The 13461-nt window shown below is 39.0% G+C and overlaps 1 protein-coding gene across 1 annotated transcript; it reads left to right on the top strand.

Annotated features, from left to right (window-relative positions):
• Positions 1-7959: 7959 nt before the first annotated feature.
• Positions 7960-11904, top strand: LOC115729429 (uncharacterized oxidoreductase At1g06690, chloroplastic). The gene is made up of 10 exons (XM_030660015.2): positions 7960-8536; positions 9263-9354; positions 9451-9491; positions 9577-9741; positions 9838-9860; positions 9955-10026; positions 10197-10364; positions 10926-11008; positions 11089-11151; positions 11453-11904. The coding sequence occupies exons 1-10, from the start codon at positions 8305-8307 to the stop codon at positions 11636-11638; spliced, it is 1125 nt and encodes a 374-aa protein (XP_030515875.1). The 5' UTR covers positions 7960-8304; the 3' UTR covers positions 11639-11904.
• Positions 11905-13461: the final 1557 nt, after the last annotated feature.

Here is a 13461-nt window from a genome sequence, read left to right as displayed (position 1 = left end):
TCCCCAGTTTACAAGTCCATTTTTTTTTTTTTTATCAATGAAAACTGGATATATATCAATTGCTATTATTGATAGGTAGAAGCATGGAGATGAAACAAATAATTCGGGGGTTAGAAATATAAAAAAAAAAACCAAAGAAAATATAAAAAATTTTTAGGTCTCTAAAAATATAAAAAAAAATTTAAGTCAGGCTAAAAAAATTAGGAAAAAAAATAAATATTGTTCAAGTAAAATAAACCTAAAAGAATAAAACAAAAACTATTAGTATCACCCAAAAAAAGCTAAAAAAAAATTTTGGCTCCTGATTTACTTTGATTAAAAGTTTAGGCTCAGGAAAAAGTAAAAAAAAATGATTTTTGCCATCATAGAGAAACGAATTGCCTCAAAAACAAAAAGCAACCATTTTTATATCATTACATAGATGGAGGAAGAATGAAACCCACATTTTGAGTCATCTATCATATTTCGAAAGAGTAGTATGAAATTAGCATAAATTTTTAACAAACCTAAGCTTAACAAAGGAAAGAGTTTTTTACACTATCCAACTGATTGCCAAGCAAGAAGCCTGCACCATATCTCCCGCATTCTTCGAAGGCAACCCTGAACTCACTATCTAGTTCTTCAAGGACTTCTAGTCGCTCACAGCATAACTCAACCATTGCCACCTCTGGAAAATATGTCCTAAGCACACCTCTCATAAGGGAGCAAGAATCCTATCGGAAGACATAACTTTAGTTAATATTTTAGAAAATTTCTCCAAAATGATTAATTATGCATAATTAATTAAATAAACAGTACCTCATATCATGCTTAACCTCGATCAAATATATGTTGCACTTTCCTCCATTATTTCCCCAAAGATCGTTGGAAGGACAACAAATATGATCCAAATAAACTCTCTCTCATTAAATATTCTATCATTCGTGCAAGCTTTTAGTTAATATTATTGTTTCTCTTAATTGTGGAGATATACGTCACCGGCATATATTCATTCAAAGTGTACTCCCACCTCCAGTTGGAATAACAAAAATTTTCAATTATTCACTATTGAATACAATTTTGAACCGAATTGATATCTATATGTACACTTAAACAAGACAATTCAGTTTTGAACATCTACCGATATCTATGCATTTCTCATACTTAAACAAGGCAATTCAGTTTAGATGATTTGACATCTACCGATATCTATGCATTTTTGGATTAGGAAAAAATTTTCAACCATCACACTTTAAACCATTAAAGTATTATTTTCTAATAAACATTTCTAATAAACAAGTGATGACATAATCCAAATTCGAAAGTATCTCCAAACACACAAACCAACCAATCCAAATCAACCACTAACCCTTAACCAAACACACAATGACTAATGATTAACCTCTATGCATTTCTGGATTGGGAAAAAACTTTCAACCTTCACACTTTAAGCCGTTAAAGTATTACTTTCTAATAAACATTTCTAAAAAATAAGTGATGGCATAATCCAAATTTCAAAGTATCTTCTAAACACACAAACCAACCAGCTTAAACAAAAAATCCAAAGTATCTCCAAATACACAAACTAACCAGTCCAAAACAACCACTAACCTTTAACCAAATACACAAACCAACCACTAATCCTTAACATCTTAAATGACTAACCTCTTAACTTCTTAAATGACCAACCTCTATACATTTCTGGATTAGGAAAAAACTTTCCTTCACACTTTAAGCCATTAAAGTATTACTTTCTAATAGTGATGGCATAATCCAAATTATCTCCAAAAACACAAACCAATCAACCCAAACATAAATTCCAAAGTATCTTCAAACACACAAACCAACCAGTCAAAACCAACAACTAACCCTTAACTAAACACACAAACCAACCACTAACCCTTAACCTCTTGAACCATTGTCACTAATCTTTTAAATGACTTGTTCTCGTGTTTCCTAGTGCGCTTCCTAGTGCGCGCGTCTTTCGGTGTGAGAAGACTAGCGTCCGTCAATGTGATAACTCTAGTCTTCGGGAATTGGGCAGAATACGGTTGTAGGTGTGAGAACGTTAGTCTTCGGGGATGGGCAGAATGAGAATATTTGAGAATGGGCAGAATGTGAATCATCGTAGGGTCATGCCATATTCGTTGAGAATGGATATGCCCTTAGTAGGGGGAATAATCGTGCTATTTTCGGGAATGCCCTTAGTGAGTGTGCCAACCCTAGTCGTGCTCTCTGTCCAAATAGTGGGAATAATGTGCTTAGTGGGAGGGAATGCAAATGCTACGATAAACCCTAGTCGTGCCATCGGGAATGCGCTTAGTGCATGGCATGCGCTTAGTTGGGGGAATGCGAATGCTACGTTAAATACGATAAATGACGGGCTGGGACGAGGGCGGGTGGCGACGAATGAATAATCTTGTCATTTCCAAAAGTTCGGATAAGAATGGGTAGAGTTCCGAGAATGGGAATGGGTTCCAAGAATGCGATATCGGAGAGAGAGGAGTAAGAAGAGGGAGTAAAAAAAAATGTGTAATAAAAAAGTGCTCTAGATCCTTCTCCTTCGCTTTCCCCTGTTTAGAAGTCCAATTTTTTGTCCAATTTTTTTATTTTATTGATGAAAACCGGATATATACCAATAACTATTATTGGTAGGTAGAAGCATGGAGATGAAACAAATAATTCGGGGGTTAGAAATATAAAAAAACCAAAGAAAATATAAAAAAAATTTTCAGGTCTCTAAAAATATAAAAAAAAATTTAGATTAGGCTAAAAAAAATTAGGAAAAAAATAAATATTGTTCAAGTAAAATAAATCTAAAAGAATTAAACAAAAACTATTAGTATCACCCAAAAAAAGCTAAAAAAAAAAATTTAGCTCCTGATTTACTTTAATTAAGAGTTTAGGCTCGGGAAAAAGGAAAAAAAAATTGGTTCTTACCATCATAGAGAAACAAATTGCCTCAAAAACAAAAAGCAACCCTTTTTACATCATTACATAGATGGAGGAAAAATGAAACAAACATTTTGTGTTATCTGTCATAAATCACTAAAACAACCAAACTAATGAGAAAGACCTTCTCCAAGAGGTCCCAAATTAATCCACACCCGCATATTTAGAAATTCGGTTAAGCCAAATTTTTGGGCGGCGTGAAGAGCAACCTGCAAAAGGAGCAGAAGGCGATCCAGTGCTTGCCGAGGAATGTGGACGCGATACCAAGCTGTTGGAGAATCTCCACTCTTAGGATGCATATGCGGGACTATGGCATATAACCTGCGAATGGGGGTGAACGCGAAATACGGAGAGCTTCGATTCCCAAAAAGAGTTATGCCCAATTGAAGGAGGATATTGATCCTCAAGGTCTTTTCTAGCTTACTATTATGCGAAGCTCAGTCCTTGCATTCATAACCGATATGTTACCCTCGAGAAGTAATTTGGTTTGGACACAATGTGTGCACTTGGCCGAGGCTATAGATTTTTCGCAAAAGAGCGTCGGCAAATGAACTCGTCCTTACAACTATTGAATGTGTTCCCTATTTTTATCTAGTCCTTTCGCATGTTCGTGAATCATAACCCAACTCGGAATGGTGCGGGCAGAGATGCCTAAAAGCAAATTGTGATCTAGCGAACTCTCTCGGATAGCACGTTGACATGAAACCGCAAACCGAGGTAAGCATTCGATCATCCGAGTTCTCCCGAAAATAGGGTTCTACTAGTTTTGTCGACCCTTATACTCATCGGATCGGAGAGCAGCAATGGTTTGGCCTCTCTCTATTAATTGAGTGGACGCATCATTTGTCGCACTCAATATTAAAAAAATAAATGACAAAGTTGATCTTGATAAAGCGTAACAATCCCAAGTTACAACAAAAAATTGTCCACATTAGATATCCACTCAACTGTTTAAACATGAGTAAAATCGAGTTCTCGTTTATTGTCTCCGTTTTTTTACATATGTAGTCTCTAACTTTGGAAAAATGGTCAAAAGAGTCATAAATTTATTACAATAGTGGCAATTCAATCCTAACCCTTTTTTTCCTCAATTCAATCCTAAATTTTTTGCATTGGTGCCAATTCAATATCAGCGGTGTCACATAAAACAATCGACGTTCACGTTAGCAATTTCCAGTCAAAATTGGCCGAATTGGCTTAATTGACATAAATGCAAAAGATTTAGGACTGAATTGGCACCAATACAAAAGATTTAGGACTGAATTGACACAAAAAAGGTTTAGGATTGAATTGACACCAATGTAAAAGATTTAGGACCAAAGTGATATAAAAAAAAAAGGTTTAAGACTGAATTGACACCAATGCAATAGGCTTAAAACTTTTTTGACACTTCTCCCCTCTAACTTTCATTCGCATTGAAGTTGGATTTTTAATTCTTGCGCTTCATAAAGTATAAAGATATTTCAAGTTGCTTTGTCATTTATTAGCATTTAATTTAGGTTGGAATCTTACTTGTGTTCCTTAAATTCTAAGGGTATTCTCAGAACTTTTGTGGACCGTTTTGATATCCACTAAGCAAGTTTCATATGTTGTGACTTAATTAACTCGCTTACAATGTGTGCAAGAATTATATAGCAAATGTTTGATGAAAGTGTTTGAAGGTCGCGGTCCAAAATCAATGCTCATCTCAGCACTTTCTAGGGCTTCGTTTATTTTGCGAAAATTGGATGATTAGGAAATCATTTTCCTAAAAATAGTTATTTGTATCGTTTGAAATAATTACTCAATAAAAGATATTTTTATTATCGAAAATAATTTATATGTAAATACTTTAATATGAAATTATTTTTGGAAAAGAGAAATCAAGAGTTACCATTAAGAGCATAGTTATTGGAGAGGCCCCGCGATGGAGGCGATTCTGGCCATATGTGATGTGGAGGTTGAAGATGGAAAGACCAAAAAATAAAAAAGGAACATTTAGAGAATATTTAAAAAATTACAAAAATCTTTGGTGTGCTAACTAGGACAATTATCATATACGTCAGCAATTTTCGATCAAATTTATCCAAAATGGCTATATTGACAAATTGTCAAAAGATTTATGACTAAATTGATCAAATTACAAAATTTAAAATTGAATTGATTGTCATAAGACAAGTTTATGACTTTTTGGAGAATTATCCCCTTTTCTACTTGGTAGGACTAAGGGGCATTAGTGTGTTTTTTTTTTTTTCTCAAAAGAAAATTTCATTTATTTGTCAAGTGAGAGAAATATAGAAAGCTTTCGAGCAAAGCAAATCCCAAACAGCTGCAAAACAAAACAAAAGAGTATAGCATGTAACTATGGGCATAAAAAAATGATCGATTAAACATGTTTAACATATAGAGACAACGACAACACGTCGAGATATTCTCCTTTAGAAACCGCCGAGATATTCTCCTTCGGAAACCACAACTTTCAGTGTGTTCTTAGATTCAGTTCCTTCAATAGCATTGCCATATAGAGACAACGACAACAACAACATGTTAAACCAACACATATAAAATGCATTTAAGAAATTCCTAGATATAGATTTAGATCGGAAGAGAAAAGTTCACATATTTAGATCTAAACCTAAATCAAGAGAGAAGAGCTTTCGCCGAATCTCGGATAGATCATGCAACCACGTTCTCACAAAATTTTCAGTTGCAAGTAGGTTTATTTGCCACGACGAGAGAAGAAAATAGACAATAATGAGTGAAATAAGGCGGCCAAACGAGGCTCCCAAATTAGATCGGGAGAGAGAAAGGAAATCAGAGCCTAAAAGAGAAAAGTAGAGCAAATCAGGCTCCCAGCTTCAGAAAATTAGGTATTAGTATTGACTAGCTTTGAAATTAGGCTTCTATTGAGCAATTTTGCTATGACTAATCGATCAATTGGAAAAAAAAAAAAGATTCACTTAAAGGGGGGCTTGCTAAACATTTAATTAAGCAAAATAAAGTTTGTCGCTCTTAATGCACCGTCTCAATCGTGAAATGGATATAATTAGTGCATTTAAAAATTGCAAGGATTTCGTTAAAGGGTATAACTTACTGGTATCCCCGGACACAAAGTGGACAAGACCCACAAAAAAAATTACCAACCATAATTTTTTAGTATCTTAGATTTTATGTCACATGAAAATTTCGTGCATTTTTAATGCAATAATCTTATATGTACTTAATAAATGTTTGGAATGATGTACTCATTTGCATAACCATGAAATGACGGACTCATCACATCGCGAACCCTTCAGAATCAATGAGATCATTGAAGTGGACAGTGCATAGTTAAACTATCGATTTCGTTTACTTCTTAGCAACCCGCCCGATTGATATAAATTAGTAGAACAGATTCTATATATATAAACACGTGTACAACTTTTGATTTTTCTTTTCTTGTCATTATTAAACCAAAGAAGAAAATTTACGTCACATGTTACGAAAATATAAAAAATGAGAATATTTCAAACTCCACGTGGTTACAATGTGTTGCTTCCCTGGTCAAAATTTGATGGTCAATCAACAACAATGCACGACCGACTGACTCCAAAAGATTGACTTGACCCGTGAAATTCCCGGAACACCCTCGCCGCCCGCCGGGGCTCACCAACCCTGAAGCGGCCATCTCCGGTCGGGATCCGGTAGCCACGACGAGCGCTTCTTGACCGCCTTCGCCGCCCCGGGCTCCTCCGCCTCTCGCGGCCGCTGCCGCCCGTCGTGGCCGGGGGCGCTTCCGAAGCTGAAGACCGTGATGAGAAACGACGCCACCCTGCCCCTCGCCCTCCCGCGGTCACTGCCGTGGCGGGGCCCGGAGCTGCCGCGGTCGGTGCTGAGCCTCATGGACTCCGACAGCCGCTCGTAGCCGGCGATCCTGGCGCACTCGGCGGTGATGGACTCCGACAGGAGGAGGGAGTTGCTAGATCTGCGCAGCTTCGAGAAGGACCGTCCTCCTTGCAGCCTGAAGCTTCCGCAGAGCTCCATCATCAGATCTTCGAGATCGAGAGAGAAATCTACGCGAGGTATGATGGGGAAGTGATGAAGGTGAATATTTACATCTTTGTTTTAAATTCATCAAGGATTAATTTACGGATTAATGGATGGGATTAACATTTGATTGCGTGTTTCCCTGAACTGTCCATGCCATTTCCTAACTTTTTACATTAATTTTTGACAATTCCGAGGAAACTTTTAGATAACATTCCTAAAATCAAGTGGGATTACGTCGAAAACTGGTTTAAGGAATCTTAGCGTGACTATAACAGGCCATTACCAGCATGTCTAATCAAAATTTTTTTTTTTGGCTCTTGACTTCATTAACCTTTCACTAGCTTCTAATTTTCTTAACTTAGGCTTCATTTATTTAACGAAAATAATATAAATTTCATTGTCAGCAATAGTTTAGATCTAAATATTTTCATGAACGGGAAAGATTTTCCACCATTGCATTTTTGCAGGCAATACAAGCGATTACTTTGAGAAAATTATTTCAAATTATTTATTTTTCACGAACAAACGCATCCTTAATTAATTAAAAATTTAAAGCTATTTAGATATTAAAAAAAAAAGGCAATTACCCTTATTTTAAAGTATGAGGGAAATTATTAAAAAAAATCCTAAACTTATTATAATTGTGTCGATTCATTCTTAAATATATATTTTTTTGCTCATAAAGTCATACGCCTTTTGTATTTGTACCAATTCAAATCATTTGGCTAACCGGCATAGCTCCAACGTTTGACATGAACAATTTTTTAAAATGTTTTTATATATTTTTTTCCCCTTCTCATTGTGGTAGGCCAGCTTCTTAGGCCAGGGGGCAAAGGCGGCTTCGCCAGCCACGGGCGAAGTCGGGCGAGGAGGGCTTCGCGGGAATGAAATCTTTTATAAACGGTTTCGATGCATCAATAAATCTCAACCGTTTAAAATAATGTCAAATTCTATAAAATCAATGAATCTTATGACCCAAAAAAAAAAAATAGGGGGGGGTTGGGGGGAGATGAATCCGACGTGGACCGCGCGAAGACCACGTCTCTTCTGCCGTTCCTGTGAGCCCACCGAATTACCGGAACACCGTCGTACTTCCCCATTAATCTCCACGCCACTCTCTCTTGCTCACAACACTTGTCTGAACTCTGTTCTGTTCTGTTTCGTCTCTCTCTCTCCTTGCGTTCTCCGTATCTTTCTGTGTATGGTGGAGTTCGGCTATCACGATTCCCATACCCCATTTGATTCTCTCGCCTCATCTCGCGACAGGAAAAGGGTAAAGGAGACGAGCCCTTCCCGCTTCGGTTGAGCTCGGTCGTAGAGGTTGGTTGAGGGGGAAGGGGAGGGGAGGGGAGGAGAGGAACAGCCATGGCCTTGCACCTGAGCAGCGCTGCGCCGGCGTGGTTGGCCGTCGCCAACCGCGGGAGGAGGAACCGCAAGGTGAAAGCCGTCGCGTCAGAGGGTTTCGCCACCTTGAAAGCGGAGGAGGAGGAGGAGGAGAAGGTGAAGCTGGGCGGTTCCGATTTGAAGGTGACGAAGCTCGGGATCGGAGCCTGGTCCTGGGGGGACACCAGCTACTGGAACAACTTCCAATGGGACGGTAATTGAGCTCACCGCACATGGCCATAATATGAGTCTTTTTGATTGTTGATGAAATTCCTTCCTTGACAATCGGTGCTTCATTATGTCGAACAATTCCATTCTCGCTAACTCTTTGATCATGATAGTCAGTGCGTAACATGATGCAGCAGTATGGTCCTTAGTTGATACGATAATGCATTGAAAGGCTAGTACTCGACTGAGGCTTTGCCCTTTTAAGTGAGAGGAAGTGAGTGTTGAGAATGTTTGTTGAAGCTGTTGTGTCTTGGAGAGGTATGTACATTGCAGTTCATTTGGTTGGGAAGGTCCGCAAGAATGTTAAATTCAGCGGATGTGATTTATTTGCTGAAGCAGCAAATATGAGGTGGTCATTGTTGATATTTTTCTGCATCTTTTGCTAAAATTCAATCTGAAACCAAAAGCCATGATGGCGTGCCTTAAACTTTGACTCGTACATCTCTAATTCCTTTTTGGAGGGATCATCTTTTAGTACTGTTAGGTTCTGCTTTGCCTAGTCTCTCTTGAAGGATGAAACTGAAAGTGAACAAAAAATGAAGTGGTCATGGTTCATATGTTTCTTGGAAATGTAAGTTTGTAGCAAGCTAGCAGCTCCTCATTTAAATAACTTACAGCTTCTTCTCAATCACATTGCAGTTTCGTTCTCGTTTTCAGATTATCCCTTGAGATAATCCATGTTGAAACTTCTGTCTTGTGATTATGATGGCAGATAGAAAGATGAAGGCCGCAAAGGGCGCTTTTGACAGCAGCATTGATAGTGGCATAACCCTGTTTGATACTGCTGAGGTTTATGGGTCGAGGGTGAGAAGTGAATCCAGACTGCTCTGTTCGTTCGTTGAATTTATGGAAATTCTGTAATCCAAGAGAGAGTACATCACTTTAGTCTTGTTCTTGCAGATGTCATTTGGTGCTATAAACTCAGAAACTCTACTGGGCAGGTAATTACTCCATTCTGGGTCGGGTAGATTTTCATCTAGTCCACTCTGACATGAATTGTGATTGTTGCTGTTTGATTACTCAAAGATTCATCAAGGAAAGGAAAGAAAAGGATCCAGAAACTGAGGTTGCCGTTGCGACGAAGTTTGCAGCTTTGCCGTGGAGACTGGGCCGTCAGAGTGTCATTACTGCCCTCAAAGATTCTCTTTGTCGCCTAGGACTTGATTCGGTGGACCTATACCAATTGCACTGGTCTGTCCCTTTGGGCCTTGCTTAATATTTGCCTACTTTCATCCTGTTAAAAATATCAAGAGAGGCGACTAATGAAAGAAATCCGCTGTTTCTCAGGCCTGGAGTGTGGGGAAACGAAGGTTGTCTATGTAACACGTTTTGTTCTGTTGCGCGCTCTCATTGGGCACTCTTTGAGATGAGCTAAGACAAGTTTGCTGAAAAATTTATTGTCAGGGTACATTGATGGTCTTGGAGATGCAGTTGAGCAAGGTCTTGTGAAAGCAGTGGGAGTTTCAAACTACAGCGGTATAGTCCTTTGTTTCTAGAGCATGCTTTTTAGATACTGTATCGCAGCAACTTGCTACCCTCTTTTTCCTCATTTTTAGAGAGATAAGGTATATTATTATGAGGCTAAGATCCTCTCGATGCTATAACTTCATAAATGAGCGTATTCTGATATGTTCACTGATGTCCAGAAAGAAGACTTCGCGATGCCTATCAGAAGCTTAAGCAGAGAGGTATACCGCTAGCTTCAAACCAAGTAAATTACAGCCTCATATACAGATTCCCTGAGGAGAATGGCGTGAAGGCCACCTGCGACGAACTTGGTGTCACTCTGATTGCTTATTCACCGATGGCTCAAGGTAAGTAGAATTGCTTCTGTCTACTGGGGAAAGTCCGGGAAGCTTTTGTTAAGGACGACAGTAGTGTAAGGATCTGTTCCGCATGAGCAGTCGTGGAGAAGCTGCCTCTCCAGGTTTTGCAAATCCTTTGGGATTTAATAATTTGGAATTTTCAGGTCAGTCATAAGAACATCTTAATAAACTTGAAATTTTCCGGACAATGGTACACAATCGAGTGAATGGAAACTGCATAAAGAGTATGAGAAGCCACTAAACTAGCTTCCTGCACTTTATTACATTCTTTGGTCGTGCTTGAACTTGAAAAGAAAAAAAAAAAAGATTGAATCACCCCACCTTGAATATGTTATCGGCAGAGCAAGCAATGTTTCATTACATTGAAAAAAGATTTAGTCTTTAGTGACATTGAGAAGTACTTAGGAGTGAGTTAATTTATAATTCTTTCATTCTGTAAACTGCTTGATTCAGATTTCAACGTTCTGTCTCAATGTCGATTATTCATTTCTAGTCTCCTCTGTTCTCAGACGGGCTTTGAAGATTGACATGGTGGTTCAACTTACGCAGGTGCTCTTACTGGAAAATATACCCCAGAAAATCCACCAAGTGGCCCCCGTGGTCAGATCTACACCCCTGATTTTCTCACTAGGGTAAACCATCTGCTATATGTGAATTACTTTCCTCTCCAAATCCCTGAGATTCATTCTTGAAGATTTTTCAATGCTTGCAGCTACAACCTTTGCTGAACAGAATAAATGAAATAGGAGACAGCTACAAGAAAACTCCAACGCAGGTAACTGTACTCCTTTCTTCTGAAAAGGCACTGCGAATTAAGCAATTACCGCATGTTAGAGGGCAGAAAATGAGCAGCAGACAGAAGCAGCTTGCATACACTTGCAGTGCATCAGTGTTTGTCTTATGTTATTCTTGTGCTGAAATCGCACCAAGAGACTCGTCTAACTATACACGGCATCACTGCATCATACCACATGTACAGCCACTTCATGTTTTCGTTTGGCATTCCATGTGTGCGTCTTATAACAAGCTCCTCATGCAAAAAGAGACAAGTTAACGCATGCGTTCTGTCTTGATAGGTTGTCCTGAATTGGCTCATAGCACAGGGTAACGTAGTCCCCATTCCCGGAGCCAAAAATGCTGAGCAGGCAAGTGAATTCGGGGGTGCGCTTGGGTGGAGACTCACCGGCGAAGAGGTGGATGAGCTGCGGTCACTGGCCTCGGACATAAGACCTGTTGTAGGCTTCCCGGTTGAGAACTTGTGAAGCTGGGGTCATCTACCGAGACATATATAGCTAAACAGACTTCTCGTTACCAATCAATATCAACATGCTGGTATAGTCCATCTTAGTGCAACTTCCCAGCAATCAGAGTGGCCTTATAATCCTGAGGAAGTTAAAAGGCGGTCTCTTTCATCCCATCTCCTGACATAGGAAGTCATTGAAAATTCTCTGTTCATGAACATTCCGATGTAAAATCCCTTGAAAGGGCATCAATATGGCATTGCCATGTTACTGAAAACCTACCAGTTTAGCCAAGTTACAGTAGCAGTCAGAATCGTCTATTTTGTGGAGAGTGGAGATAAAATTTACGATTCCCATGTCGGTGTCGCTAAAAAGCACAACCATGGCTATGAATGGATGGGCTTTTGCATAACCGTGTGTTTCATACTATCATCGCACATTACCGAACAACCCTGCGAAATCCGCAATCGCGTCAACTTATCTATCGCGTGATATAATCACTGAGCGATTAAGTTGATCATCAGATTCATATGTTCCTTGTCAAATCTGTTAGTTTTTGAATGGTTGGGTCCAGCTTTCTTGGGACACCAAGTCAAATTCCTTGACGAAGAACCGCAATAAACAAAGCAGAGGGAGACCCACTTAGCTCTGGAAATCTTATGGGGCCATCCTCTTGTCCTTTCTTATCCCCATTAGTCAGATGCGTCTGTACCTGAGCATTTCTTCTTTTTTATTCCTTTTTGCTTCCCTTCTCTCTCACATGCCTTTTGCTTCTCCTCCATCTTCTTGGCCATCTGAGAGCTTAGAGCTTCTCTGAGAAAGGTCTTTAGCATAATACAAAAAGGCAATGCTCCAATCAAAGATGCCTAGCTAGTGATTCCCAGAGGCTTGCTCGACATTGACTTGGATTCCATTGCAGGAATGGATCGAAGTTATATCGGGTTTCAACTCGCGGTAAACTCTCGAGACTAAGTAAAATCTCTAGGATCTCCAAGTTTATGCCGTTGATAGCCTGTCTTTTACTGGAGATCATATGTGAGGAGAGCGGACTTATCAGGCGTGGAGTTGGCCCTGCGATACGAGGCGACACTGACTGGCAGAAAACAAAAACAAAAAAAAATAGAATTTTGATAGCTCAGAAAGGCATCCCCATCTGAAAGCAGAGGCATCTTTGGGCCAAAAGCAGTGTGAATCCCAACTTTCATGTGAAAAATGGACCAACGTGGTCCAAATCATTCATTTTTCCATGTGTTTTTCCGCCACCTCCGGTTCTAGAGCTGATAGAGTTCATGAATCTCTTCTTTCTTGAGGCTTGGCCCTCCCCTGATTTATGGACCACACCAGAAGGCAAACATATTTTGCTCAAGACTCCATAATTCATGATTTATTGCTGCATTATTATGCATGGAATGATAGAATCTCTTTGATTTTGAAGGGACCAGAAAGTTATAGAAATATTCGGTAGCTAAAAAAAATGTTGAGTAAGCCGTAGGTAGGCCAGTCCATTAAGATTGAAGTGAAGAACAATGAGAGATAATCGGATGGGATAACGGTCTTAACCTTATTGTGTGGCGGTCAATTCGGTCCTAAACCTTTCAATTGTGCCACTGTAGTCCTAAACCTATTGTACGGCAACTAATTCAGTCCTAAACCTTTTAACATTTTGATAATTTGTCAATATAGTCTCTTTTGTCAATATAGGTTTACGAATAAATTGGTAAAAATTTTCGAATGTTGAGGATTCAATTGACACAATTAAAAGGTTTATGGCTAAATCGACAAATCATCGGAATGTTTAGGACTAAATTGATGCATTTAAAAAAGTTTAAAATTGAGTTGGTCTC

The sequence above is a fragment of the Rhodamnia argentea genome, chromosome 10 (genome assembly GCF_020921035.1).
Source record: "Rhodamnia argentea isolate NSW1041297 chromosome 10, ASM2092103v1, whole genome shotgun sequence".
NCBI lineage: Eukaryota > Viridiplantae > Streptophyta > Magnoliopsida > Myrtales > Myrtaceae > Rhodamnia > Rhodamnia argentea.
This window is presented reverse-complemented; position numbering and strand designations above follow the sequence as displayed.